At 44.7% G+C, this 26,575-nt stretch overlaps 1 protein-coding gene across 11 annotated transcripts in view; it reads right to left on the bottom strand.

Annotated features, from left to right (window-relative positions):
* Positions 1-26,575, bottom strand: part of KIF1B (kinesin family member 1B) — a 153,604-nt gene that overhangs the window by 9,373 nt on the left and 117,656 nt on the right. For all 11 annotated transcript variants that reach the window (XM_030805033.1, XM_030805043.1, XM_030805038.1 and 8 more), the window contains 8 exons: positions 23,160-23,265; positions 12,845-12,959; positions 12,063-12,196; positions 10,536-10,597; positions 6,769-6,914; positions 6,366-6,605; positions 3,630-3,701; positions 974-1,095 (listed from right to left, as the gene is read on the bottom strand). In XM_030805033.1, the coding sequence (XP_030660893.1) occupies positions 974-1,095; positions 3,630-3,701; positions 6,366-6,605; positions 6,769-6,914; positions 10,536-10,597; positions 12,063-12,196; positions 12,845-12,959; positions 23,160-23,265 (997 nt within the window). The remainder of the gene's footprint in view (positions 1-973; positions 1,096-3,629; positions 3,702-6,365; positions 6,606-6,768; positions 6,915-10,535; positions 10,598-12,062; positions 12,197-12,844; positions 12,960-23,159; positions 23,266-26,575) is intronic.

Below are 26,575 nucleotides of genomic sequence, written 5' to 3'. Positions count from 1 at the left end.
ATCTTATAATTGATGGCATGCTTAAGTTAGTTGCCAGTGCTTTTTCTTCTTTTCTTAGTGGTACAGAATAGTCCCTACAGTCTGTGGCATCCTAAATTTAATGAAATTACCTGGTTGTGTTATTTTCTCCAGCCACCTTTGCCTGTGTCAGAGTTGGTACAATAAGATAGACAGGTGGATGATAACCTGGTGGGCATAATTGATGGAGATGCACAAGAGGGTGTGTTGCAAAGAATGGATTATGATGATGAATCATGGACTCGAGACTAAATTTGTCTTTTTCTTTCCTTTTTTTTTTTAGGGACAGGGTCTTGCTCTGTCGCCCAGGGTGGAATGCAGTGGTGCAATAATAAAACCTCACTGCAACCCTGAACTCCTGGATTCAAGCGATCCTCCCACTTCAGCCTCCCGAGTAGCTGGGACCACAGGCACAGACCACCACGCCTGGCTATCTTATTTATTGTTTGTAGAGATGGCATATCGCTATGTTGCCCAGCCTGGTCTCGAACTCCCAGCCTCAAGCAATCCTCCTGCCTTGGCATCCCAAAGTGCTGGAAGCCACTTCACCTGGCCTTGTCTTTATTTTTCTTACCTATATAATTTGCTGTGGAACCGAAATATTTTTTTCCAAAACAGTTTCAAAATATTTTTCCCAAGATAGCACTTCCTATGTCTGGTATTATGACTGGGGAGACAAGCAGGGGTAGGAATGGAGGACAAAACTAGCAGAAAGGGATGAAGAAGACAGTCAGGATGAGTTGATGATGCAGAAGGTTAGTAAGCTGTGATGTGAAGAGATGCCAGTAGCTAGCACCTCTCCAGTCACTGTGATAGCCAAAAAGGCTCCCACACATTTCCAAATGCTGCCTAGGGGGAAGGTGCTGCCTTCAGTCAAGAACCATTGAGCTAGAGGAAGGTTGACATTTACCTTGGTTCGCAGATTGACTTCTCTCAGTGAAATCTGGGTACTTACTTCTGATCCAGAGAGTTGCTCCTAGAGTCTACCAGAGAGGGACAGGTGGAGGAGGGAGTGAGGGTGGCACTGCTGAAACTGGACTCAGAGGGATCCCGTCCAATTGGAGAGATATCAGACAACTGGAAGCAAACCGAACACTACAAGTTACATTCAGCTGAAAAAAGCTGCCTCTACAATAACAATAGGGAGTTTCAACAACCAGAGCCTCACTTGGATACATCTTGTTTCAGAAGGTCATTTAAGAAAACAAGCCTATACATACAATTATTATTTATCAATAAATAAATACATAAATAAAATTTTAAGAGACAAGGCCTTGCTCTATTGCCCAGGCTGGAGGGCAGTGATGCAATCCTAGCTTCCTGTGGCCTCCAACTCCTGGGCTCCAGCGATCCTCCTGTGCCCTGGCTTCCTGAGTACCTGGGACTACAAGCGTGTACCACCACAACTGGTGAAAATATTTTCAAAAAAGAAAAAAAACAAGCCCACAAATATTTTATGGCCTAAGTGCCACACTAAGAATCAAGACATTTATAAAAGGGGCAAGGTTGGTTTTTTATGTTCCGACTGCCCTCCTGCATTGTTATTATTATTATTATTATTATTATTTTCTTTTTCGAGATAAGGTCTTGCTATGTCTACCAGGCTGGAGTGCAGTGGTGCGATGTTGGCTCACTGTAGCCTCAGCCTCCAGTACTCAAGTGATCCTCCCATCTCAGCTTCCTGAGTAGCTGGGACTACGGGTGCACACCACCACACCCAACTAATTTTTGTATTTTTTTGTGGAGATGGGGTTTTTGTCATGTTGCCCAGGCTGGTCTTGAACTCTTGGCCTCAAGAGATCCATCGACCTTGACCTCCCAAGCTGGCAGGATTACAGATGTGAGCCACTGTCACCGGCCTCTCCTGCATTATCTTTATTTATTTATTTATTTTTGGAGAGACGAAAAGTCTCGCTCTGTCGCCCAGACTGGAGTGCAGTGGTGCGATCTCGACTCACCGCAACCTCCACCTCCCGGGTTCAAGCAATTCTCCTGCCACAGCCTCCTGAGTAGCTGGGATTACAGGCATGTGCCACCATGCCCAGCTAATTTTGTATTTTTAGTAGAGACAGGGTTTCTCCATGTTGGTCAGGCTGGTCTCAAACTCCCAACCTCAGATGATCCACCCACCTCGGCCTCCCAAAGTTTTGGGATTACAGGCATGAGCCGCCATGCCTGGCCCATTATTTTGTTTTTTTGTTTTTTGTTTTTTCCTTTTTGAGGCGGAGTTTCACTCTTGTTGCCCAGGCTGGAGTGCAATGGCGCGATCTTCGCTCACCGCAACCTCCACCTCCCAGGTTCAAGCAATTCTCCTGCCTCAGACTCCTGAGTAGCTGGTATTACAGGCATGCGCCACCACACCCGGCTAATTTTGTATTTTTAGTAGAGATGGGGTTTCTCCATGTTGGTCAGCTGGTCGCAAACTCCCGACCTCAGGTGATCTGCCCGCCTCGGCCTCCCAAAGTGTTGGGATTACAGGCATGAGCCACCACAGCTGGCCCCCCAGTCCATTATTATTAAGAGACAAAAAAATACTGTCACACAGGTTGGGGTGCAATGGCACAATCATACCTCACTGCAGTCTCAAACTCCTGGGCTCAGGCAATCCTGCCTTGGCCTCCTGAGTAGCTAGGACTATAGTTGTGTACCACCACATTTGGCTAATTTTTCAAAAATGTTTTTGTAGAGATAGGGTATTTGTGCTATATTGCCCAGGCTGGTCTCAACCTATTGGCCTCAAGCGATCCTCTCATCTTGGCCTTCCAAAGTGCTGGGATTACAGGTATGCGCCACCACACCCAGCCCCTGAATTAATATGAGTGGTATTACAGTGGTGCGCCTTCCGTGTACTAGGCATTGTTCTAATAATATGGCAGAGGATCTGCCTCCCTGGAGCTTAAGACAGACAATAAACCACTCAACAAACACTTTAAAAAGCATCAGGTAGTAATTAGTGCTATAGCAAAAAATAAAGCAGGAAAGAAGGGTGGGTAGAAAGTTTCAGACACCTGTCAGATTTATTATCAGGTGTTAACAAGTCCACTCACAGGAGGTGATAATGGAGTAGAAAAATGAAAGATGTAAGGGAGCCAACCATGGCAATACCTGGAGAAAGGCAAGTCCAGGCAAAGAAACAGTAGGTGTGCAAAGACCCCAAGGCAGGAATGAGCTGGGAGGGTTTAAGGTCAAGCTGACTAGAATTGAGTGAATAACACAGAAATTCTCTGAAGTGTTTACTTCACTCTTTGCTGAAGTCAATAAAACTTTATGCCACCAGGAACCTCAGGGTTTCCTTGTACCCTGGCATAGAATAACATACCACCTCCCTATAGAATATTCTCCCCCAAAGTAGTCATGAAAAAGCCAAAATGTTTCCCATCTGATAATCACTCTAAGAGACACAAAGGAGTCCTTTTATCTTCAGAAGTCAGTGTTCAGACTCTGAAAAATCAGAATGAATACCAGAGCAGTATGTCATAAATTTTCAAATACAATGCTATGCCCATGACAAGTTGCTTAAAAGCAGCAAAAACCAGGAATAGGTAATGTGGGCTGCTGTGGAGAAATCAGTTATCAACACACTGGCTAAAAATTACAGTCAATGTGCTCACCTTACAGTCACTGATGCTGCCGTGCACCTGGCTGAATTCTCTGTTGAAAGTGTGGGTGAGAAGTTGCAGGCACTAAAGAAGAGAAAGAGAGTGCAAGCTGAACATAAAATGTCAACAGCCAGGAGCCTCGGGATAGCTGACCACGTGGAGGCTCCTGAAGGGCTGAGTTCCTGGGGAGGGCATGGAAGCTCCACATCTCTTCTCCCTATGCATTCGTCCATCTGCTGTTCAATGCATTGGTCTCCTTTGCACTGTCCTTTCTAATAAACCAGTAAATTTAAAAACAAACAAACAAAAACCTCATGACTAAATGAAGCCCTGGATGCAAGGCAGGAGGGGAAATAACAAATCCTAAACCAACAGTGCAGCTCCGATGTTGCCCAAACAGCTCTAGAAATTAGAACTAAGTATATAGCAAGGGAAGTTCTATGTATGTCTAATAAAGATAAAGCAAGTGGCTTAAAAAAGCCTTTCTCAAGATTACCAAAGTGAATTACTAAAAACACCATGGTTTTGGCTGGGTGTGATGGCTCATGCCTGTAATCCCAGCACTTTGGGAGGCTGAGGCAGGTGGATCACGAGGTCAGGAGATCGAGATCATCCTGGCCAACATGGTGAAACCCCATCACTACTAAAAATACAAAAATTAGCTGGGCGTCATGGTGGGTGCCTGTAATCCCAGCTACTCGGGAGGCTGAGGAAGGAGAATCACTTGAACCCAGGAAGTGGAGGTTGCAGTGAGCCGAGATCATACCACTGCACTCTAGCCTGGAAGCAGAGTGAGACACTATCCCCTCTCCAAAAAAAAAACCTACAAAAAATGAGCTGGGCATGGTGGCGCACACCTATAATCCCAGCTACTCAGGAGGCTGAGGCAGAAGAACCACTTGAACCTGGGAGGTGAAGGCTGCAGTGAGCCAAGATCATGCCACTGCACTCCAGTGTGGGCCACAGAGGAAGACTCCATCTCAAAAAAAAAAATTTAATAAAAATAAAAATAAAAAATAAAAACACCATAGTGATCTCTTGACCTCACAATCTGCCTGCCTCAGCCTCCCAAAGTGCTGGGATTACAGGCGTGCGTCACCGTACCTGGCCACCTCTGCCTTCTTTAAAAAGCTTTTATCTGGCTGGGTGTCCACACACCTGTAATCCTAGCACTTTGGGAGGCTGAGGTGGGTGGATCACCTGAGGTCAGGAGTTCAAGACCAGCCTGGCCAACATGGTGAAACTCCATCTCTACTAAAAATACAAAAATTAGCCAGGTGTGGTGGCACATGCCTGTACTCCAAGCTACTTGGGAGGCTGAGGAAGGAGAATCGCTTGAACCTGGGAAGTGGAGGTTGCAGTGAGCCAAGATCACACCACTGCATCCCAGCCTATGTGACTGGAGTGAGACTCCATCTCAAAAAAAAAATAAAATTTTAAAAAGCTTTTATCATTTCTCATCGGATTACTGTAATAAAGAATTCTCCCTTCCTCAGCATATCTCTTCACCATCAATCCATTCTCTTTATTGCTGCCAGAGAAATCTTTTTTTTTTTTTTTGAGACGGCATCTCACTCTGTTGCTCAGGCTGGAGTGCAGTGGCGCGATCTCGGCTTACTGCAACCACCGCCTCCAGGGTTCAAGCGATTCTCCTGCCTCAGCCTCCTTAGTAGCTGGGACTACAGGCGCATGCCACCACGTTCGGCTAATTTTTGTATTTTTAGTAGACACGGGTTTCACCATGTTGGCCAGGATGGTCTCGATCTCCTGACCTTGTGATCCACCCACCTCGGCCTCTCAAAGTGGTGGGATTACAGGAGTGAGCCACCGTGCCTGGTCAGAAATCTTTCTTAAACACAAATACCTGTTTAAAATATTTCTGCCTTGCTCCCATCATCCATGCTAAACTCTTCAGTGCAGTATACAAGATTCTTCACTCCACACCTCCTGTTCCAGTCCCACATGAATTCCCCCAGACTGATCACGCAGGACACCACTGCCTCCCTCCTGCGCATCCTTCCAAGGTCAGCTCATGAGCTCCCCACTATAGACACTTCTCCTCTGACTCCCATAGCATTTGAAACACACACCTCTATTATATGCTTGTGACCTAATATTCTGTAACCTTTATATTTTTAAATTTTTTATTATTTTATTTTATTTTTTGAGATAGAGTGTCACTCTGTTGCTCACACTGGAGTGCAGTGGAGCTATCTCGGCTCACTGCAATCTCCACCTCCCGGGTTCAAGCAATTCTCCTGCCTCAGGCTCCTGAGTAGCTGGGATTACAGGCACCCACCACCACGCCTGGCTAATTTTTGTATTTTTTGTAGAGATAGGGTTTCACCATGTTGGCCAGGCTGGTCTCGAATTCCAGACCTCAGGTAATCCACCTGCCTCAGCCCTGCAAAGTGCTAGGATTACAGGCGTGAGCCACCATGCCTGGCCTAATTTTTGTTTTTGTAGAGACAAGGTCTCACTATGTTAGCCTGGGCTTGTCTTTAACTCCTGGGCTCAAGCAATCCCTTTGCTTCAGCCTCCCAAAGTGGTGGGATAACAGGCATGAGGCACTGAGCCTGGCCCTGTAAACTTGTTGAGGGTAAGAACTGCATCTTTTTATTTCTACATTCACAGTATTATCACAGGCCTTCAAACACCTCGAACAAAGGTGTTGAAAATGAATAAACTGAGAGGCTAGTTTGTGGAGCCTTGTGGGAAGACGTTCAGCAAAGAGGAAGGGATTCACACCTTGGTAGCCAGCTCTTTCTCTCGGTCCACCAGGCTTTCGATGTCTGCTGAATCGTAGCCACTGCTCTCGCTGGGTGTGATGGCGCTTTCAAAGGTGGTGGTTGAGATCTGAGAGGAGATACTGGTGGAGGTGCTGAGGGTCCCACTGCTGAGGCTGGGGGATAACGAGTCGCTCAGGGATTTGGGGATGCTGTCACCAAGTCTGTCACGCAGCAGCAAAAAGTGGCGGGTTTTTTCCACCTGAGAAGATCAATACTACTGCTATAGCAAACACAAAGCTAGTTAAGATCTCAGGAGAGAAAAGTGAAAAGCTATGATCACATGCAGCAGGGGGGAGGAAGACTGATACTTTGGCAATCTTGTCCGAGAGTTCTTGCATCTGAGCAACCCTGCCCCTGGATACCTCATGTAGGAGCTCCAGCTTCTCCAGCTCCCACTGGTGCTCAAGGATGAGGCTGTCTCCACGGGGCCGCCAGCCTGCTAAGTTCTCTTCTCCCCGCACATATGCCACTGATGTATCTAAGATTTTTCTTCTCCTTCTCTGCATGCCTAAGACAAGAGGAAACAAGTTTTTTTTTTGGTTTTTTTTTTTGAGACGGAGTCTCACTCTGTCACCCAGGCTGGAGTGCAATGGCGCAATCTCGGCTCACTGCAAGCTCCGCCTCCCGGGTTCACGCCATTCTCCTGCCTCAGCCTCTCCGAGGAGCTGGGACTACAGGCGCCCGCCACCACGCCCAGCTAATTTTTTGTATTTTTAGTAGAGACGGGGTTTCACCGTGGTCTCGATCACCTGACCTCGTGATCCGTCCGCCTCAGCCTCCCAAAGTGCTGGGATTACAAGCGTGAGCCACCGCGCCCGGCCGGAAACAAGTTTTTGTTTCAGAAAAAAATTGAATTCCAAGTTTAGGTCAAAACGAATTAATAATTTTTTTTGTTTGTTTTTTTTGAGACGGAGTCTCGCTCTGTCGCCCAGGCTGGAGTGCAGTGGCGTGATCTCAGCTCACTGCAAGCTCCGCCTCCCGGGTTCATGCCATTCTCCTGCCTCAGCCTCCCGAGTAGCTGGGACTACAGGTGCCCGCCACCATGCACAGCTAATTTTTTGTATTTTTAGTACAGACCAGGTTTCACTGTGTTAGCCAGGATGGTCTCGATTTCCTGACCTCATGATCTGCCCGCCTTGGCCTCCCAAAGTGCTGGGATTACAGGCGTGAGCCACTGCACCTGGCCACGAATTAATAATTCTTATACGTAGCAAACTAAGACAGTTTGGTCTCAAGATATATGGGATTTTGTTTAAATACCAAAGCAACTGAACGTTTTTAAAAACTGAGTTTTACATTCTTTGATAATTATGAAGACTGGGATGCAATTTAAGAAAATGATAAAATTATGATGTTAGGTGAAAATGTAGAAATATTAAATAGTCTGTAATAGTCTATGCACTATGGAGCCGGGAGTGATGGCTCACGCCTGTAATCCCAGCACTTTGGGAGGCTGAGGTGGGCTATCACCTGAGGTCAGGAGTTCGAGACCAGCCTGGCCAACATAGTGAAACCCCATCTCTACTAAAAATACAAAAATTAGCCGGGCGTGGTGGCAGGTGCTTGCAAACCCAGCTACTCAGGAGGCTGAGGCAGGAGAATCGCTTGAACCCGGGAGGGAGAGGTTGCAGTGAGCCAAGATGACGCCACTGCACTCCAGGCTAGGCGACAGAGCAAGATTCCGTCTTAAAAAAAAAAAAAGTCTATACACTATGATTGCAAATAAATAAAAATATACCTAGATGAAACAAGGGGGAGGGCCAGGCACAGTGGCTCATGCTGTAATCTCAGCACTTTGGGAGGCCAAGGTGGTAGAACCACTTGAGCCCAGGAGTTCAAGACCAGCCTGGGCAACACGGTAAGACCCTGTCTCTACCAAAAATTAAAAAATTGGCCAGGTGTAGTGGCATGAGCCCAGGAGTTGGAGGCTGCAGTGAGCTCTGATCACACCACAGCACTCCAGCCTGAGCAACAGTAAGATCCTGTACCTAGGCTGGGCGCAGTGGCTCATGCCTGTAATCCTAGCACTTTGGGAGGCCAAGGCGGGTGGATCACGAGGTCAGGAGATCAAGACCATCCTGGCCAACATGGTGAAACCCCGCCTCTACTAAAAATACAAAAAAATTAGCCGGGCGTGGTGACGGGCGCCTGTAGTCCCAGCTACTTGGGAGGCTGAGGCAGGAGAATGGCATGAACCCAGGAGGCGGAGCTTGCAGTGAGCCGAGATAGCGCCACTGCACTCCAGCCTGGGCGACAGAGTGAGACTCTGTCTCAAAAAAAAAAAAAAAAAAAAAATAGATCCTGTCCCTAAAAATAAAAATTTTAAAAAAGACAGAAGGGAACACACACACACATACACACAGTAGCTCACTGGCTGACAGATGACAGAGAGCTTTAGCCTCTCTTATTTCCTGTTAATTTTTTTGAGTATTATACTGGTTTTACATATTAAATACATGAATTTATATTAATTTAAAAAATTCCTCAAGGAACTATCTGGATATTATAATAATTAGGTGCTACTTGGATTCATGCTCAAAGTCTTCTTTACTTATCTAAGTCTTGCCTGTGGGCCCTGACTTGTTTTCCATGTATATTCTGTAAAATGACTCAAACTCACATTAATCAAATGCTATTAGAAAACCTTAACTTTTGTTCATGTTTCAGTTTACAAACATAGAAATGCTAGGTGCTGCTTAATACCGCCTAGCTAGAGGAACAACAGCAGTTTAAAAACACATTAAAAAGAATACAGAACAAATCTGACTTAATAATTTGATTTTTTTTCTTTTTTTCTTTGAGACTGAGTCTTACTCTGTCACCTAGGCTGCAGTGCAGTGGCACAATCTCGGCTCACTGTAACCTCTGCCTCCCAGGTTCAAGCAATTCTCATGCCTCAGCCTCCTGAGTAGCTGGGATTATAGGCATGTGCCACCACACCTAGCTAATTTTTGTATTTCTGGTAGAAAGGGGGGTTTCACCATGTTGGTCAGGCTGCTCTTGAACTCCTGGACTCAGGTGATCCACCCGCCTTGGCCTCCCAAAGTGCTGGGATTACAGGTGTGAACCACCTGGTGCACGGCCAATAATTTGACTTTCTAAAACATGGGAAATTTAAATTGCAGTCTGATAGCATCTATAAAGTTATACTGCTAAGTCATCTTTGGGCTAAAGTGGGGAGAGAAATGATTATGAAGTTTTCTAAACCAAATTCATTCGAATTCACATGAATATTTTTTTTTTTTTTTTTTGAGACGGAGTCTCGCTGTCACCCAGGCTGGAGTGCAGTGTCGCAAACTTGGCTCACTGCAACCTCCGCCTCCCAGGTTCAAGTGATTCTTCTGCCTCAGCCTCCTGAGTAGCTGGGACCACAGGCGCATGCCACCATGCCCAGCTAATTTTTGTATTTTTAGTAGAGACAGGGTTTCACCATATTGGCCAGGCTGGTCTCAAACTCCTGACCTCATGATCCACCCACCTCGGCCTCCCAAAGTGTTGGGATTACAGGCATGAGCCACTGGGCCCAGCCCACATGAATTTTTTAACTCAAATTTTACTCATAGCCTAGTGATATTGTGATACAATTTTAATACAATTGTACATCATAAACCAAACAATGTTGCAACTCTGAAAAAGGTAACTCCTACCACCCCTCCTCAACCAAACTGGCTTGTAAAACACACATGGTTTCTAGAAGGTTTTATATCTATCCTACTTGGGTAGAATCTCCAGTTTTTAAATACAGTATATTTTTTATTTACTTATTTTTTTTTGAGATGGAGTCTCACTCTGTTGCCCAGGCAGGCTGGAGTGCAGTGGCACAATCTCAGCTCACTGCAACCTCCGCCTCCTGGGTTCAAGCAAGTCTCCTGCCTCAGCCTCCCAAGTAGCTAGGATTACAGGCACATGCCACCACACCCGGCCAATTCTTGTATTTTTGGTAGAGACAGGGTTTCACCATGTTGGCCAGGCTGGTCTCCAACTCCTGACCACAGGTGATCCGCCCACCTCGGCCTCCCAAAGTGCTGGGATTACAGGTGTGTGCCACTGTGCCCAGCCAGCCTAAATACAGGATACTTGAAACATACACAAAGATAACTATCACCTCCTCAATCCGCCAAGAGCTTACCTGGACTACCTGTGTCTGACATTTTGCATAAGCTGAGTTCGTAAATGCCAGTGACTCGATTCCTATTTGAAGAAAATAAAACAATTGTTTAATCTCTTACAGCACAAAAACAGGAAAATTTCAATTTCTGCTACTTAAAATAGTGTCTTCTCTGCAGGGACTCAAATATAATTATAGGCATTTCTTATTTGTCACCACTCTTATTTTGAACTTAAGTAGCATAACTTTTCCTAGAGGAGTCTGCTTTCATCTCAATTTTATTTTTTTAGAGATAGGGTTTCCCTGTGTCACCCAGGCTGGAGTGCAGTGATGCAATCACAACTTGCTGCAGCCTCGAACTCCTGGACTAATGTGATCCTTCTGCCTCAGCCTCCTGAGTAGTTGGGACTTCAGGCATGCACCACTATACCCGGCTAATTTTTAAATTTTTTTGTAGAGATAGGGTCTCACTATGTTGCCCAGGCTGGTCTTGAACTCCTGGCCTCAAGTGATCCTTCCACCTTGGCATTAGAAAGTGCTGAGATTATAGGCATCAAAAAGTGCTGAGATTATAGGCATAAGCCACCATGCCCCCACCTCATCTCTATCTTTTAAACACTATTTCAATAGGGTGAATAAAATTGAATGATAAACTAGAAAATTTAAAATATAAATGTGAAAACTAAAAATTTGTCTTTTCTTATTATAAGAGAGAAGATATGAGGGAAACAATGACTAGAATGAAACGATAATCAACAACTTCTGGGGACTGTGAGTAGTAGGAGGTATAATACCTTCTATTGTATTAGTAACACTTAATTTTAAGCTAGGCGGTGATACACAGGCATTCATTATATTGTTTTGTTTTGTTTTTTTCCTTTTCCTTTTTTTAAATTTTGAGACAGGGTCTCACTGTTTCACCCAGGCTGGAATGCAGTGGTTCTATCATGGCTCACTGCAGCCTCAACCTCCCAAGCTCAAGTGATCCTCCCACCTCAGCCTCCTGAGTAGCTGGGACTACAGGCGTGTGTCATCACACCTGGGTAATTTTAAAATTTTCTGTGGAGATGGGGTCTGTGTTGCCCAGGCTGGTCTCAAACTCCTAGGCTTAAGCAATTCTCAGTCCTCGGCCTCACAACGTGCTGGGATTATAGACATGAGCCACTGTGTCTGGCCTTCACTGTATTATTCCTGACATATTTTGTACGCCTTAAATATGCATAACAAATCTTAAAAAGAAGAAAATTTCAATGGTACTCTGTTAGAAATAATAATGATGACATTTAAAAGTCTTTGCAAATTTACTCTTTGCAAAATTGTTTTAGACGTGTTCACAATGTAATACTCCTTTCTTCCCTCATAACTCATCCATCCATCAACATTTTATTAAATGTCAGCATGCAAGTCAGTACATTTCAGGTGTCAGTTACCAAAATGGTTCATAAACTGTAAACTAACCGTGAGACAGTAAGCCGAGGATACTTAAGGACTAATGATTCTGTTGTACTGAACAAACAAACTGGAAGCTAACTTGTGTGAAAAACTTACGAATCTGGTGACTTTGAGTAGCCACTGCCAAAGAGGCTACGCAGAGAGCGTGGTGGTGAGATCTTGGCATCTCGGGAGTAGAAGACCATGCACACATCCTTGGTGATGACAGCTGGCTGGATGCAATGATCCAGCTGAAAGCAGACAGGGTAGGTGCTGATGAAGTGCAGGCAGAATACTGTGACTAGAGTCTATACACGAATGTATTTGGAAAGCTAGTCCCAGTTGTGAGAACTGAAGGATTTCAGCTCCACCAATTATTTCAACAGCCACCCAATGGATAATATATGCAAGAGTAGGTAGTACTCCTTAGAGATGCATTTATTTTTATCTGAGGCAAATGTTGTTTCTCCTGATAGGTGAGGAAACTGAGGCAAAGAGTTTCTCCAAGGACATAGAGGAAGTAAGTGGTAGCACAGGGATTTGAACCGACAGGCTGGGTCTTGGGTCTGGGCTGTTAACCACTATTACACTCTGTCCACAACTACAAAAACAAGAGGTGACATTTTCTTAAAAATCACACATTCTTCAAACAATGGTGATTAGGCTACTAAAGCTGAAGCTGGAATGAAAGTCATGTGATTTTTTGAGTAAACAGAACCCAGGAATAGAATCTAATATAATCAGAAGAGTTAGCAAAGTATAATAAAATGAAAAACTTAAGGATGTGGAGGAAGAAAGAGGACAAAACAAGTGGAATCTTCACTGACCACTTCCTGCTGTAACCTGCACACTGTTCAGGGCTGACTGTTGGCATCAACTGAAGTTCCGAGTCTCCTCACCTCTAGGTAGGCCGACAAGGTCATGTAGATCTTTTCTCCATAGGGTGTCACTCGGTTCAGAAGAAGGGAGTTATGCAGAGAGCTATCCCACACAGCCTCAAAGCGGTAGAAGGTCCTAAGGTCAGAAAGACAAGACAGAATCATCCAAAACAAGCTAAAGTCACCTTAGTCCAGGTACTGCCACTGTCAATCATCCTAAAGAACCGTATGCCAACCAATGGACACTTTCAATTTATCAAACTCTAATAACAGAGAGGAACCCTTATTTCCTAGAAGGAAAAGATAGGTCCCCATCCTCTTGCTCCCAACCCCACCTATCATTAAGGAACACTTAGTTGTGCTTTTTTTTTTTTTTTTTTTTTTTGAGACAGAATTTTGCTCTGTTGCCCATGCTGGAGTGCAGTGGCACAATCTTGGGTCGCTGCAACCTCTGCCTCCTGGGTTCAAGTGATTCTCTTGCCTCAGCCTTCCGAGTAGCTGGGATTACAGGCGCCCGCCACCACGCCTGGCTAATTTTTGTATTTTTAGTAGAGACAGGGTTTCACCATGTTGGTCAGGCTGGTCTCGAACTCCTGACCTCAGATGATCTGCCCACCTCGGCCTCCCAAAGTGCTGGGATTACAGGCGTGAACCACTGCACCTGGCCAGCCGTGCTTTTTTAAATTTTGTTTTGACAAGGCTGCCTCTGTCTATAAACATAAAAATAGTAAGGTCAATCAAAGGGATTAAGATGAAATGGATAAGTGAGTATGGACAGAAACTGAAAGAAGAAAGACTAAGCTCTCCTGTCAGTTAGTGATGACAGCAGGAAGTCAATGTTCGGTAGTTTGTCAGCTTCGATCTTCACATCACAAGAGGGCTAAACATCATTCAATCCAGTGCTGCTACGCCTCAGAAATGCCACAGATATATCTAAGGGGATTAATGGTAGAAGGGTTTAAGTATAGAGAGCCTTATTTTATTTTTGAGATGGAGTTTCACTCTGTCACCCAGGCTGGAGTGCAGTGGCGCAATCTCAGCTCACTGCAACCTCTGCCTCCTGGGTTCAAGCGATTCTCTTGACTCAGCCTCCTGAGTAGCTGGGATCATAGGCACGCACCACTACACCAGCTAATTTTTCTATTTTTAGTAGAGGAGGGGTTTCACCATGTTGGCCAGGCTGGTCTCAAACTCCTGACCTCAAGCGATCTGCCCACCTCGGCCTCCCAAAGTGCTGATTATAGGTGTGAGCCACTGTGCTGGCCGAGAGCCTTATTTTAAATAAAAGAATATGAGGTTATTCTTAACTGATGTTTCAGTAAAAGAGAATAAATTGTTAACACTAGAGCCAGCCAAATGCCATTTGTTAGCTTTAAAAAAAAGGCCATTTGAAAAATTAATCTTACATTTATATAACAAACGGAAACTTAATTTAATAGATACCCACAAACTGTTTTGTTGTTGTTCTAATATCATTTTTTTTCTACTGGTAAAACAACATTAACTCTAATTGACATTAAATCTTCCAGTTCTGCAAGTCTAATGTGAAATATGGCACTTAGTTTAAAAGCAGTGTTACAGATCGATTCCCAATTCTGCCCCATGTTTCCCTTCTCAGACCCCTATGACAAGTGGAGGGGAAGATGTCTGGTCTGCCCCACCATCACTAGTTCTCCGCAGATAGAACACAGCTCACCTGATTCACCTAGAAGAGTCTGTGCACACTCTTTCCTGCCCAATACATTCCTTCTTACTCCTTTTGAAATAGTGACCTCACTATGGCTGCCTTTTCTAGACTTCCTATGGCAAGTAGCTGGCATATCCTCCCTCTAAACACATCCCCATGTTTCTTCCTCCAGAAACGATCAACAGAGAGAACACATTTCTGAAACTGAACCCCATGACCACACCTCATCTTCCAAGTGGCAGTGTATGAGGTCTGATCATCTAACGTAGCTGCTTCTAGATCTGAGTCTTCTTCAAGTACTTAACACTCTCTCAAATGTCTAGTCTTTGAGGCAGTGAGTGTGGGTCAAGAAAATTCTCTACAAAGACACAGAAGATAGAGAAACAACTAACAAGTCAAAGACAAAGCCACCAAGTGACCCAAACAGGAACAGAAATGATGGACAATGAAGGCCTTTCTATAGTTCTTGGGCTCCCTGGGCACAGGAGGAAACCCTTCATGTGTCCATAAAACTCTGTGTAAAGGAAATTTTTAATTTGGTTTAAGACATATTCTAATACTGGGTGACAATATCCACTGCTTCAACAGATGCCACTTGAGAACTGACTCTATCATTGCGAGATGTTTTTTTTTTTGAGACAGTCTTGCTTTTGTCACCCAGGCTGGAGTGCGGTGGCGTGATCTCAGCTCACTGCAACCTCCTCATCCCAGGTTCAAGCAATTCTCCCGCCTCAGCCTCCAGAGGTCTGCTCTTTTATTGTGTCCCTGTTTTTGCCAAAGTACCTAGAAGGGGTGGGGCTTATTTGTCCCATTTCAGAGGCTGGATACATCCATGCTGAAGTTAAATAAACCCCTCTTCTTAGAGTGAGGGCATTTATGACTTTGGTGATATTTGACAGAAAATTCTATCAATGCTGCTGCCTTCATTAAGTTCCAAACCATAACGTGGCACCTCCCAGGACCACTGCTGAGGTTTCATGACACTGACTCTTTCAAGTGAGGCAAATGTTTTGAACTTGTCTAAGAAAGCCTCTTCACATTTCTGTTTTCAGGCTAAGCTTTCACTTAACGTAAAGAGAAAACTGCATTGGCAGAAACCTGGTTAACACAAAGGAAATTTTGACTCCACTAAAGTCTTCCTGTATTTTTTTTTTTTTTTTTTTTTGAGATGGAGTCTTGCTCTGTCGTCCAGGCTGGAGTGCAGTGGCGCGATCTCGGCTCACTGCAAGCTCCGCCTCCCAGGTTCACGCCATTCTCCTGCCTCAGCCTCTCCGAGTAGCTGGGACTACAGGCGCCCGCCACCACGCCTGGCTAATTTTTTGTATTTTTAGTAGAGACGGGGTTTCACCGTGGTCTCGATCTCCTGACCTCGTGATCCGCCCGCCTCGGCCTCCCAAAGTGCTGGGATTACAAGCGTGAGCCACCGCGCCCGGCCTATTTTTTTTTTTTTTTTAACGTGAATCTTTTTATTTTATTTTTTTGCACACAAAACAATAAACATTTTCTAAAAGTACATACGAACAAAAAGATGCATATCAAACATATTAGGAAGGTTGCACATGGGAAGATGGGGAATAGAAATGGGGGGGTGGGAATTAAAGAAAATAAATGAGAGAGGGACTTTGTATGGATCAATGATAATAACTCAATCCTCTATTTGACAAAGAAGAAGGAGAAGGAAGAGGAAGAAAAAGAAAGTGGGATAAAGGATCAGAAAGGGAGGAAAATAGAAAAAATTAGAGTATGACTCCAGGGTAGACCTGTTTTGTTGTCGCTTGGTTCGTTGGTTGGTTTGACAGTTGTATTTTTCATATGTTTCGCCATGTTGGCCAGGCTGGTCTCGAGCTCCTAGCCTCAAGTGATCAACCCACCTCAGCCTCCCAGAGTACGGAGACTACAGGCGTGAGCCACCACATCCAGCCCCCACATTGCTTCTGGCCTCTGTGGTAGACCTCCAAGATGGGGCGGCCAGGCAGAGGCGCTCCCCACATCCCAGACGGGGCAGCCAGGCAGAGGCGCCCCTCACTTCCCAGACGGGGCGGCCGGGCAGAGGCACCCCTCACTTCCCAGACGGGGCGGCCGCGCAGAGGCGCCCCTCACTTCCCAGACGGGGCGGCCGCGCAGAGGCGCCCCTCACTTCCCAGACGGGGCGGCCGCGCAGAGGCGCCCCTCACTTCCCAGACGGGGCGGCCGCGCAGAGGCGCCCCTCACTTCCCAGCCGGGGCGGCCGCGCAGAGGCGCCCCTCACTTCCCAGACGGGGCGGCCGCGCAGAGGCGCTCCTCACATCCCAGACGGGGCGGCCGGGCAGAGGCGCTCCTCACTTCCCAGATGGGGCGGCCGCGCAGAGGCGCTCCTCACTTCCCAGACGGGGCGGCCGCGCAGAGGCGCTCACTTCCCAGACGGGGTGGCCGGGCAGAGGTGCTCCTCACTTCCCAGACGGGGCGGCCGCATAGAGGGGCTCCTCACTTCCCAGACGGGGCGGCCGGGCAGAGTCGCTCCTCACATCCCAGACGACGGGCGGCCGGGCAGAGGCGCTCCTCACATCCCAGAGGATGGGCAGCCAGGCAGAGATGTTCCTCACTTCCTACACGGGGTGGCGGCCGGGCAGAGGCACTCCTCACCTCCCAGATGGGGCGGCCGGGCAGAGGAGCTCCTCATAACCCAGACGATGGGCGGCCAGGCAGAGACGCTCCCCACCTCCCAGACGGGGCGGCGGCCGGACAGAGGCTGCAATCCCAGCACCCTGGGAGGCCAAGGCAGGCGGCTGGGAGGCGGAGGCTGCAGCGAGCCAAGACCACGCCACCGCACTCCAGCCCAGGCAACACCGAGCACCGAATGAGCGAGCCTCCGTCTGCAGTCCCAGCACCCCGGGAGGCCGAGGCGGGCAGAGCGCTGGAGGTCAGGAGCTGGAGACCAGCCTGGCCGATATGGCGAAACCGCGCCTCCAGCCAAAGGAGAAAAACCAGGGAGGGGTGGTGGCGCGCGGCGGCAAGGCGGCAATCCCAGGCAGCCTGCAGGCCAGGGCAGGAGAATCACCGGAGCCGCACGCAGGGGGTCTGCAGTAAGCCGAGTTTACTCCAGCCTGGGCCACAGAGGAAGGAAGGAAGGGAGGGAGGGAGGGAGGGAGGGAGGGAGGGAGGGAAGGAAGGAAGGAAGGAAGGAAGGAAGGAAGGAAGGAAGGAAGGAAGGAAGTCTTCCTGTATTGAGGGAAAAATTTTTCTTTCATTTTTTTTTTTTTTATTTTGTCAAAAAAACTTTCTTTTTTTTTTTTTGCTTTGGACTTGCTGCAGCAAGTTCTGTTGGAATACCCACCAAAGGTGGTTAATTCAATTTTTTTAAAAAAAATTTATTTATTTTTTTGAGACAGAGTCTCGCTCTTGTCACCCAGGCTGGAGCGCAATGGCGCGATCTTGGCTCACTGCAACCTCTGCCTCCCGGGTTTAAGTGATTCTCCTGACTCAGCCTCCCAAGTAGCTGGGATTACAGGTGCCCACCACCAAGTCTGGCTAATTTTTTTATTTTTAGTAGAGATGGGGTTTCACCATGTTGGCCAGGCTGGTCTCGAACTCCTGACCTCAGGTGATCCACCCGCCTCAGCCTCCCAAAGTGCTGGGATTACAGGTGTGAGCCACTGCGCCTGGCCTATTTTATTTTTAGACAAGGGTCTTGCTCTGTTGCCCAGGCTGGAGTGCACTGGTGCAATCTAACTCTTGGGCTCAAGTGATCTTCCCACCTCAGCCTCCTGAGTAGCTGGGAATATAGGCACGAGCCACCACACCTGGCTAATTAAATTTTTTTTTTTTTTTCTGTAGAGACAAGTTCTACATTGCCCAGGCAGGTCTTGAACTCGGGCTCAAGTGATCTTCCTACCTTAGTAGGAAAGTGCTAGTATTACAGGTGTGAGCCATTACAGTGGCAATTCTTGAGAGGTGGTTGTAAGAAATACAACCAAGACTGGGGAGAAATGTCAATTTAATCAAGCTGGCAACAGAATTTAGGGTTACAAACAGGGCTGAATCCCAAGACATATTTTCCTATATGCCTCCTAAGGTGGTGAGAAGTAATTCCAAATGGATTTTTCAAGATGTTCTGAACAGCAGCAGCATCAGAGGAAAAACAGGTTTCAAGGTGACTGCTTTGAAGGATATATTCCTTTGAATTTATTATTTATGAAAAATTAAAAACCAACTTCTGGTCAGTCGTGGTAGCTCACACCTGTAATCCCAGCACTATGGGAGATAAAACTGGCAAGATCACTTGAGGCCAGGAATTTGAGGCCAGACTGGGCAATACAGCGAGACCCCGTCTCTACAAAAAAATTTTAAATTAGCTAGGCATGGTGGCACGTGTCTGGAGTCCCAGCTATTCAGGAGGCTAAGGCGGGAGGACTGCTTGAGCCCAGGAATTCAAGGTTGCAGTGAGCTATGATCATGCTACTGCACTTTATTTATTTATTTATTTATTTTATTTAGAGATGGAGTCTAGCTCTGTCGTCAGGCTGGAGTGCAGTGGCGCGATCTTGGCTCGCTGTAACCTCCGCCTCCCAGGTTCAAGCGATTCTCCTGCCTCAGCCTCCTGAGTAGCTGGGACTACAGGCACACGCCACCACGCCCAGCTAATTTTTCTATTTTTAGTAGACACGGGACTTCACCATATTGGCCAGGATGGTCTCGATCTCTTGACCTCGTGATCCGCCTGCCTCGGTCTCCCGAAGTGCTGGGATTACAGGTGTGAGCCACCGTGCCTGGCCGTATTTTTTTTTCTTTTTTTTTTTAAAGCATCTACAGGTATAGCTACTACACTCTAGCCTGGGCAACAAAGCAAGACCCCCCGTCTCAAGAAAACAAAACAGAAACCACCTTCTTATATTATGGTCACATCTGATGAACCCTTTTGAGTTCCTTAGGAGAATCTCTGAAATGTAAACTGAATGGAGTCCAAATTGAGGGATAAAATAATTATATCAGTAACATCAGTCAAATATATAAATATATTTATGTGTTGTTTTTTTTTTTTTGAGACAGAGTCTCGCTCTGTCGCCCAGGCTGGAGTGCAGTGGCACGATCTCGGCTCACTGCAACCTCCGCCTCCCGGGTTCAAGCGACCCTCTGCCTCAACCTCCTGAGTAGCTGGGATTACAGGTGCCCGCCACCATGCCAGGCTAATTTTTGTATTTTTAGTAGAGATGGGGTTTAACCATCTTGGCCAGGCTGGTCTTGAACTCCTGACCTCGTGATCCACCCGCCTCGGCCTCCCAAAGTGCTGGGATTACAGGTGTAAGCCACTGAGCCCAGCCCGTTTATGTTGTTGTTTTTTTTTTTTTTAACATTTTAGGTTATATTGTCTTGCATCACTTCCTTCAATTTTCTTCCCTAAATGAGACAGATTTTTTAAAAACTTCCTTTAATACCAAACCAGGATTTTTCCTATTCTAAAAGAAGAAAATAAACAGATGAAACAAGCAGCCCTGACAGGGGAAAGATAAATGTTAAAAAATATATATAAAATATTTCTCTCAGACTCAGCTATCCAAATAGCCAAACTTGTCTCTATTACCGCACAGGACAAAATGGAGAAGAAAGTGAACAGTTTTGCAAGGCTGCAATGGACTCAGGTTTTATAAAGCAATAAACCCTTCAAGCTTTTGACAGAGAGAAGACAGATAAAGAGGAGAACAGAAAACAAAACCTGAGATTCTGTACGAAATGAAGGGAGAAACATTCTACTTTGTAATGTAGAAGAGGAAAACTTGAAAGGGTCTAAGAACAAAATTGACAAGTTGAGCAAATGGAATGAGAAAATAATTTGAAACTCTAAAAATCATTTAAGAAGCTATAGGCTTCTTAGGGTACAGAACAGGGTCTACTCTATCCTAGGTACAGTAGGTTTACATGGGGAGGGGACTACAAAATTAAAATAGCAATCAAAGCAACATAAGACAGAAAGCATTCTGATAAACTAGAATCCTATGTGCAAAAAAGCAAACAGAAAATACCTAGGAATATCCTTATCAAGAAAGAGCCTGCAAAAACATAGAAAAGGCTTTAGTTAGTGCAGCAAAAAAACAAAAGAAATAAAGGGAGAGAATCAGAAAAAAAATATATATATAAAAGACAAAATTTGCTGATAAGCAAAGTGAATTCAAGTGGACAGACAATTAACAGAGAATCCCATGGAACACAATTCGATAGTGGGCTTACAATAACATGGGTCCCTCTCCTGAGACTTCCACCTAAGGAAAATGCCAGACATAGGAGGGAAAGTGGAGACCATCACCATCCCCTTTCAGTGGTGACTTAGTACTGAGAATAACAGGAAGTTGCTGTGGAGTTAAGGGAAAACCAAGTCAATGCATTAACATAAATGTAGGACTGGGAAGAAAAGGAATAATGGTCCCTTGTCAATTATACTCCACTATCAATATATTAGCAAGGCTCTCTAAGATACACACATAATATACCCAAATTGGAGGTAAGTTCAACTTTAAACATGAAACCTTAGACAAACAGAACAAAAGTTCTCTTAACCAAACTCCATTTTGCCACTTACCATATTAACCTATGTTTTCCATATCCCTAAAATATACAGATTGATGGCTAGTTCTCCTTGAGCATTCTAAACTACAAAGATGTCTCATTTGCCCAGACACCTCGCTCCGAAGAGTTGAGTGCTTATCAAATGTCAGTAGTATCTGGTCCCAAATCTGTTTATGCCAGTTGTATTTATTATTATTATCTAACTTCATTAAACATTAGGCAAATCAATGAAATATAAAAACATAAAATTTTTGTTCCTGTGAAAACTAAGTTGAATGTTTTCAAAAGGTTTGATAATGGTGAGTTGTTTAAAAATAACTGTTAAGTTTGGGTGAGATAAATGCAAAAGAAAGGGGAAAATGATAAAATGTTTAAATGATTAATGTTAATAAATGATAAAAAGTTTAAAGGATTTTGAACTTAGATTTTCTTCACAGGTTTCTAATTCTTGCTCCACCAAACTGAAAGTCATAGATGATGAATTATGGGTGTGGTTTTGCAAGAAAGACAATCAGAACTCCAGTAAATGATCTTATAATTAAAGAAAAGGCCATGGCCTTCCAGCAAAAGCTTGATAAATTAATATAGATTTATATAGTTTAAATGAGAACAGAAATATTTAAGGTGTTTTTTGTTGTTGTTGTTATTCTTGACTTCAGCCTTTTTTGATTAACTTTTTTGATTTTAACTCCCAAGATAAGCTGCTTCTGACAAAGCCAAATTCATTTCTTGTAGCACCTGACCTGTTGTTGGGCATGAATTAAAGGACTTCTTAAAGTTACTCTAATGGAGGCAAAATTAGAATAACCAGTATTTCAACCAAAGCCCATCTTTCCCTGTACATTTTACTAAGTACCCTAGGGAAATTTACAATACACTTTTCGTAGCTACAAAGAAAATGTGGTGGTAAAACCCCGCTGAACATTGGCAGAAAACAGAAAGCTATGCAGAATTACTGCTGACTTCAGGGAAATAGTATTGTTCATGATTTTGCCCATGGATAGTCAAAGCACCCCTCTTTATTTCTGCCACTCCTCCTCCCCAGACATACATATGTACCCTCTCACTCCCTCCCTGTTTCTCCACAGCCCCTGCCAGCAAACAGAAGTTTGTTTCTTTTTTCTCTTTCCTATGGTAAACTATAATACAAGAAAACAACACAAAGAAATTAATGCTGGTCCAAACCTTTCATTCCATTTCTGCCTATTGTCTTATTCCTTCCCTCCCTCCTCTCAACGTGGATATAAACAAGTTTTTCAGGAGCAGACTGAAGCACAGCAGAGTCCTGTGGGGGGAAGGCAGTATGCTCAGCCCACATTAGAAGAGGCAGCCGCTCCTGTTTCCCAGCCCCTAGGATATAGAGACGGAGCCTTTGAGACAATGAGAAGTCCTTTCCTAGGTGAGGTAAGAGGATCTCAGCTGGTTTAGTTCTAGTCTTACAAGGGAAAGTAGAATGGCTATGTACTTTACGAACTGTCTGTTATCACCTGATTATAAAAGATAATTTTAAGTGAAACATTTAAAATAAAAAACAAAGTAAAATCTATTATTTATGGCAGCCAATCTTGGTCATAAGAGTTCATATTATTTATCGCTTTTGTGCATAAATGAAAAACAAATACTAAGGATAATGGAGCCTACAGCAGCAGCAGCAAAGACTTAACACAAGAGGCTTCATTTTATCTCAGAGGGCACGTTTCCATGATACTTGAAAGTGAGAGAAACCTTTCTCTCCACAGCAACCATTTCACAGGAAAACATTTAGTTTTGGCAATAATTAATTTGTACTTTTAAATCTTTGGAGAATATACTGAGTTTTATTTCTCCAATTTTCATTTATCACTTGTTACATCTATTCAAACTTCACATGGGACAGATCACTTCCATTCTCTAAGAGTGACTGATCACATACAAATATCTCCAATACTTTCTTTCTTTCTTTTTGGAGAGCACAGCAGGCAGGTGAAGAAATAAAGAGATTTTTGAAGCTAGAAGGGAGAAGGGAGTTAATTTCTTAGTCTGAACTGGGAGTCATTAATGAATAAGGAACCTAACGGTGTACCAATTAACGCCCGCAAGTGTGGACTCTTCACACTGCTCTGGGTGTCCCACCTGCTAGAGTTGTGGGAAGACTTCAGGTACTTGGCAGAAATAATATTTAGGGAAAGGATGGCATCAACTGCAGCTTCATCCACCTCAGGCTTATTCCGAATACGACCTAAAAGAAAGGATAAAGAAAACAGAGCACGGACACATTTAAAAACAAAACATGAATTCATTAAGCCCAAAAGAGACTTTTATATCTATGTGTAAGTTCAGGAGCTGGAAGGGTCATTTGGTTACCTGTAGGGTCCTCCACGGTCTGACTCCATTACTTCCCACATTGAGTTAACTATGAAACCATATTGATTCTTTCTCACATTCATCCCAACTTTTATTTACAATATCATTGGCCTGATCACAAAAGGCCACCTCCTCTCTGATCTGGAACCTGCAACAGCCATTTAACTGGTCTCCCTGCTATTCACACCTCCCCTGTTCCAATCCATTCTACTCTCACCTAATAGCAACTTCTTAAGCCACTGACTGACAGTTTCTTGTTTTTTTTTTGTTGTTTTTTTTTTTTTTAAACAAGGTCTTGGTCTGTCCCGGCTGGAGCAGTGGTGCTCATAGTCCTGCAGTTTTCTGTATACCTACCAGAGTATGGACTTTAGGCCTGCACAACATGCTTTTTTTTTTTTTTGTAAACCCCACTATGTTGCTGGTCTTGAACTCCGAGCCAAACGCCTTGGCTCCAAAGTGCTGGATCAGGCATGGCCATGTGCTTACCCCTTTCTTGCTCAAAATCCTGCACTCTGTTTTCAAGTTAACACTAGGGGATGCAGCATTGCATAGAGGTTAAGGACTTGGCCTCCAGTGCTGGACTGCCTGGGTTCCAACTCCTACCACCTGTGAGGCTTTGGGCCTAAGGCTCAACCTCTCTGAGCCTCAGTTCCCTCATATGTCAAGTGATAATAACAATTCCTTCCATATATGGTTGTTATGAGGATTAAACAAACTAGTATTTTTGGAGCATTCAGAAAAGCACCTGGCATGTGGTAAATACTACATCAGAGTTTGTTAATAAAACAAACTAAAAATGTATCATAGGATTCTTCAGAGAAGCCATAGTAACCACTGCCTCTGCATCCCCGCTCTCCTTCTCTGGTCAGAAAGCATCTCTTCTGTTTCGGTATTAGGGTTCCATATAAACATTAATTTTGTCAAAGGACATTCAGTGCTTTGTAAATAAAGTTAAAAAAACTAAATTAAAAAAAAGAAAAATTTATTATGAAAAATATTGAAAAGCTACTACCACTGCTGCCCCAGACAAGAGAGAACATAATCTCCCTTCCAAGGATTCTTTTTTTTTTTTTTTTTGACAGAGTCTCGCTCTGTCATCCAATGGCATGAGCATGGCTCACTGCAGCCTCGACTTCTCAGGTTCAAGCAAGCTTCCAGCCTCAGCCTCCTGAGTAGTTGAGACTATAGGCATGAGCCACCACACCCAGCTTATTTGTAGAGAGACAGGGTTTTGCCATGTTGTCTAGGCTAGTCTCGAACTCCTGAACTTAAGTGATCCGCCTGCCTTGGCCTCCCAAAGTGCTGAGATTACAGGCGTGAGCCACTATGCCTGGCCCCAAGGTTCTTAATCTGGTCCAGAGAGACACAAGCACTCTGTGAACAGAATTCAGAGGGTCCTTGAGCTTGGATGGGGAAAAAAATTACATCTTTATTTTCATAACCTTTAACTAAAAATTGGCATCTCCTTCAATCACAAAGGAAGGCAATAAACCACAGAAGAATTGGCCATACCGTGACTCTGTCCCCAGTAAACCACAGATGTTTCCATGTGCAAAATATTTTTTTTTTTTTTTTTTTTTTTTTTTATTTTTTTTTTTTTTTATTTATTTATTTTTGAGACGGCGTCTCGCTCTGTCGCCCAGGCTGGAGTGCAGTGGTGCAATCTCGGCTCACTGCAAGCTCCGCCTCCCGGGTTCACGCCATTCTCCTGCCTCAGCCTCCCAAGTAGCTGGGACTACAGGCGCCCACCACCACACCTGGCTAATTTTTTTGTATTTTTAGTAGAGACGGGGTTTCACCGTGTTAGCCAGGATGGTCTCGATCTCCTGACCTCGTGATCCGCCCATCTCGGCCTCCCAAAGTGCTCAGATTACAGGCATGAGCCACCACGCCCGGCCTATTTATTTATTTTTAAACAGAGTCTCAGTCTACTGTCTTGGCTCACTGCAACCTCTGCCTCCCAGGTTCAAATGATTCTCCTGTCTCAGCCTCCCGAGTACCTGGGACTACAGGCGCCCGCCACCACAGCCAGCTAATTTTTGTATTTTTAGTAGAGACGGGGTTTCACCATGTTGGCCAGGATGGTCTTGATCTCTTGACCTTGTGATCCGCCCATCTCAGCCTCCTAAAGTGCTGGGATTACAGGCGTGAGCCACCGCGCCTGGACACAAAATATCTTTTTCATTGATCACTACTTGGAAATTATGGTAATTAGAATAACTACTAAATCTTGTTATTTCATGCATCAGTAAAGAAGAGCTTAATGTTTTAACAACTGTATTTCAATATCATCGGTTTCCTTTGTAATCCTAAATACTTTATTTCTCACATTTGAAAACATAATTCTAAGGCTTTGCCACTGCCAAAGAGGTCCATGGCAACAAAAGTTCCAAACTCTTGCCTCAGACTGCCATTCTAAAGTTCACACTATCTAGCCAATATGCCTTAATTTACTTTCTCCACTCTGGCCATGGGGTTTCTTGTCATTTGCATGTTAGACATATTCCTGAGTCTCTTACTCAAAATGCTTGTGTCTGGAAAACAAACAAACAAAAAAACCCTCTATTTTTTTCTTGAATCTATTCAGTCCCCCTGGCTTGTTTTCACTGTTAACTCTCTTAGCATAGATTTTCCTTTGTCTTCATTTTGGTATTTATTCATCAAAGCATTCTGCACATATATATGCTATCTCCCTAACTAAACTGCAAGCTCACAATTAGCAGAGATTTTTCTTTTCTTTTTTTTTGAGACGGAGTCCCACTCTGTTGTCCAGGCTTGAATGCAGTGGTGCCATCTCGGCTCACTGCAACCTCCACCTCCCAAGTTCAAGCGATCCTCCCACCTCAGCCTCCTGAGTAGCCAAGACAACAGGTGCATGCCACCATGCCCAGCTAATTTTCATATTTTTCTGTAGAGATGGGATTTTGCTACCTTGGCCAGGCTCAAACTCCTGGGCTCAAGTAATCCACCCATCTCCGCCTCCAAAAGTGCTGGGATTACAGGCATGAGCCACCACACCCAGCCAGCAGAGATTTCTTTTATGCCCTCTCACAGCCTCTACCACAGAACCATTCCCTGGTAACTGAGTTAGTTAGTTGGATAACATATCACTAATGATAGAGTGAAGAAACGGAATACAGAGTTTCAAACTCAAGGCCTCTACATCTCCATAGTCTGTGTTTCCC

Source organism: Nomascus leucogenys, chromosome 24 (assembly GCF_006542625.1).
Source record: "Nomascus leucogenys isolate Asia chromosome 24, Asia_NLE_v1, whole genome shotgun sequence".
NCBI lineage: Eukaryota > Metazoa > Chordata > Mammalia > Primates > Hylobatidae > Nomascus > Nomascus leucogenys.
This window is presented reverse-complemented; position numbering and strand designations above follow the sequence as displayed.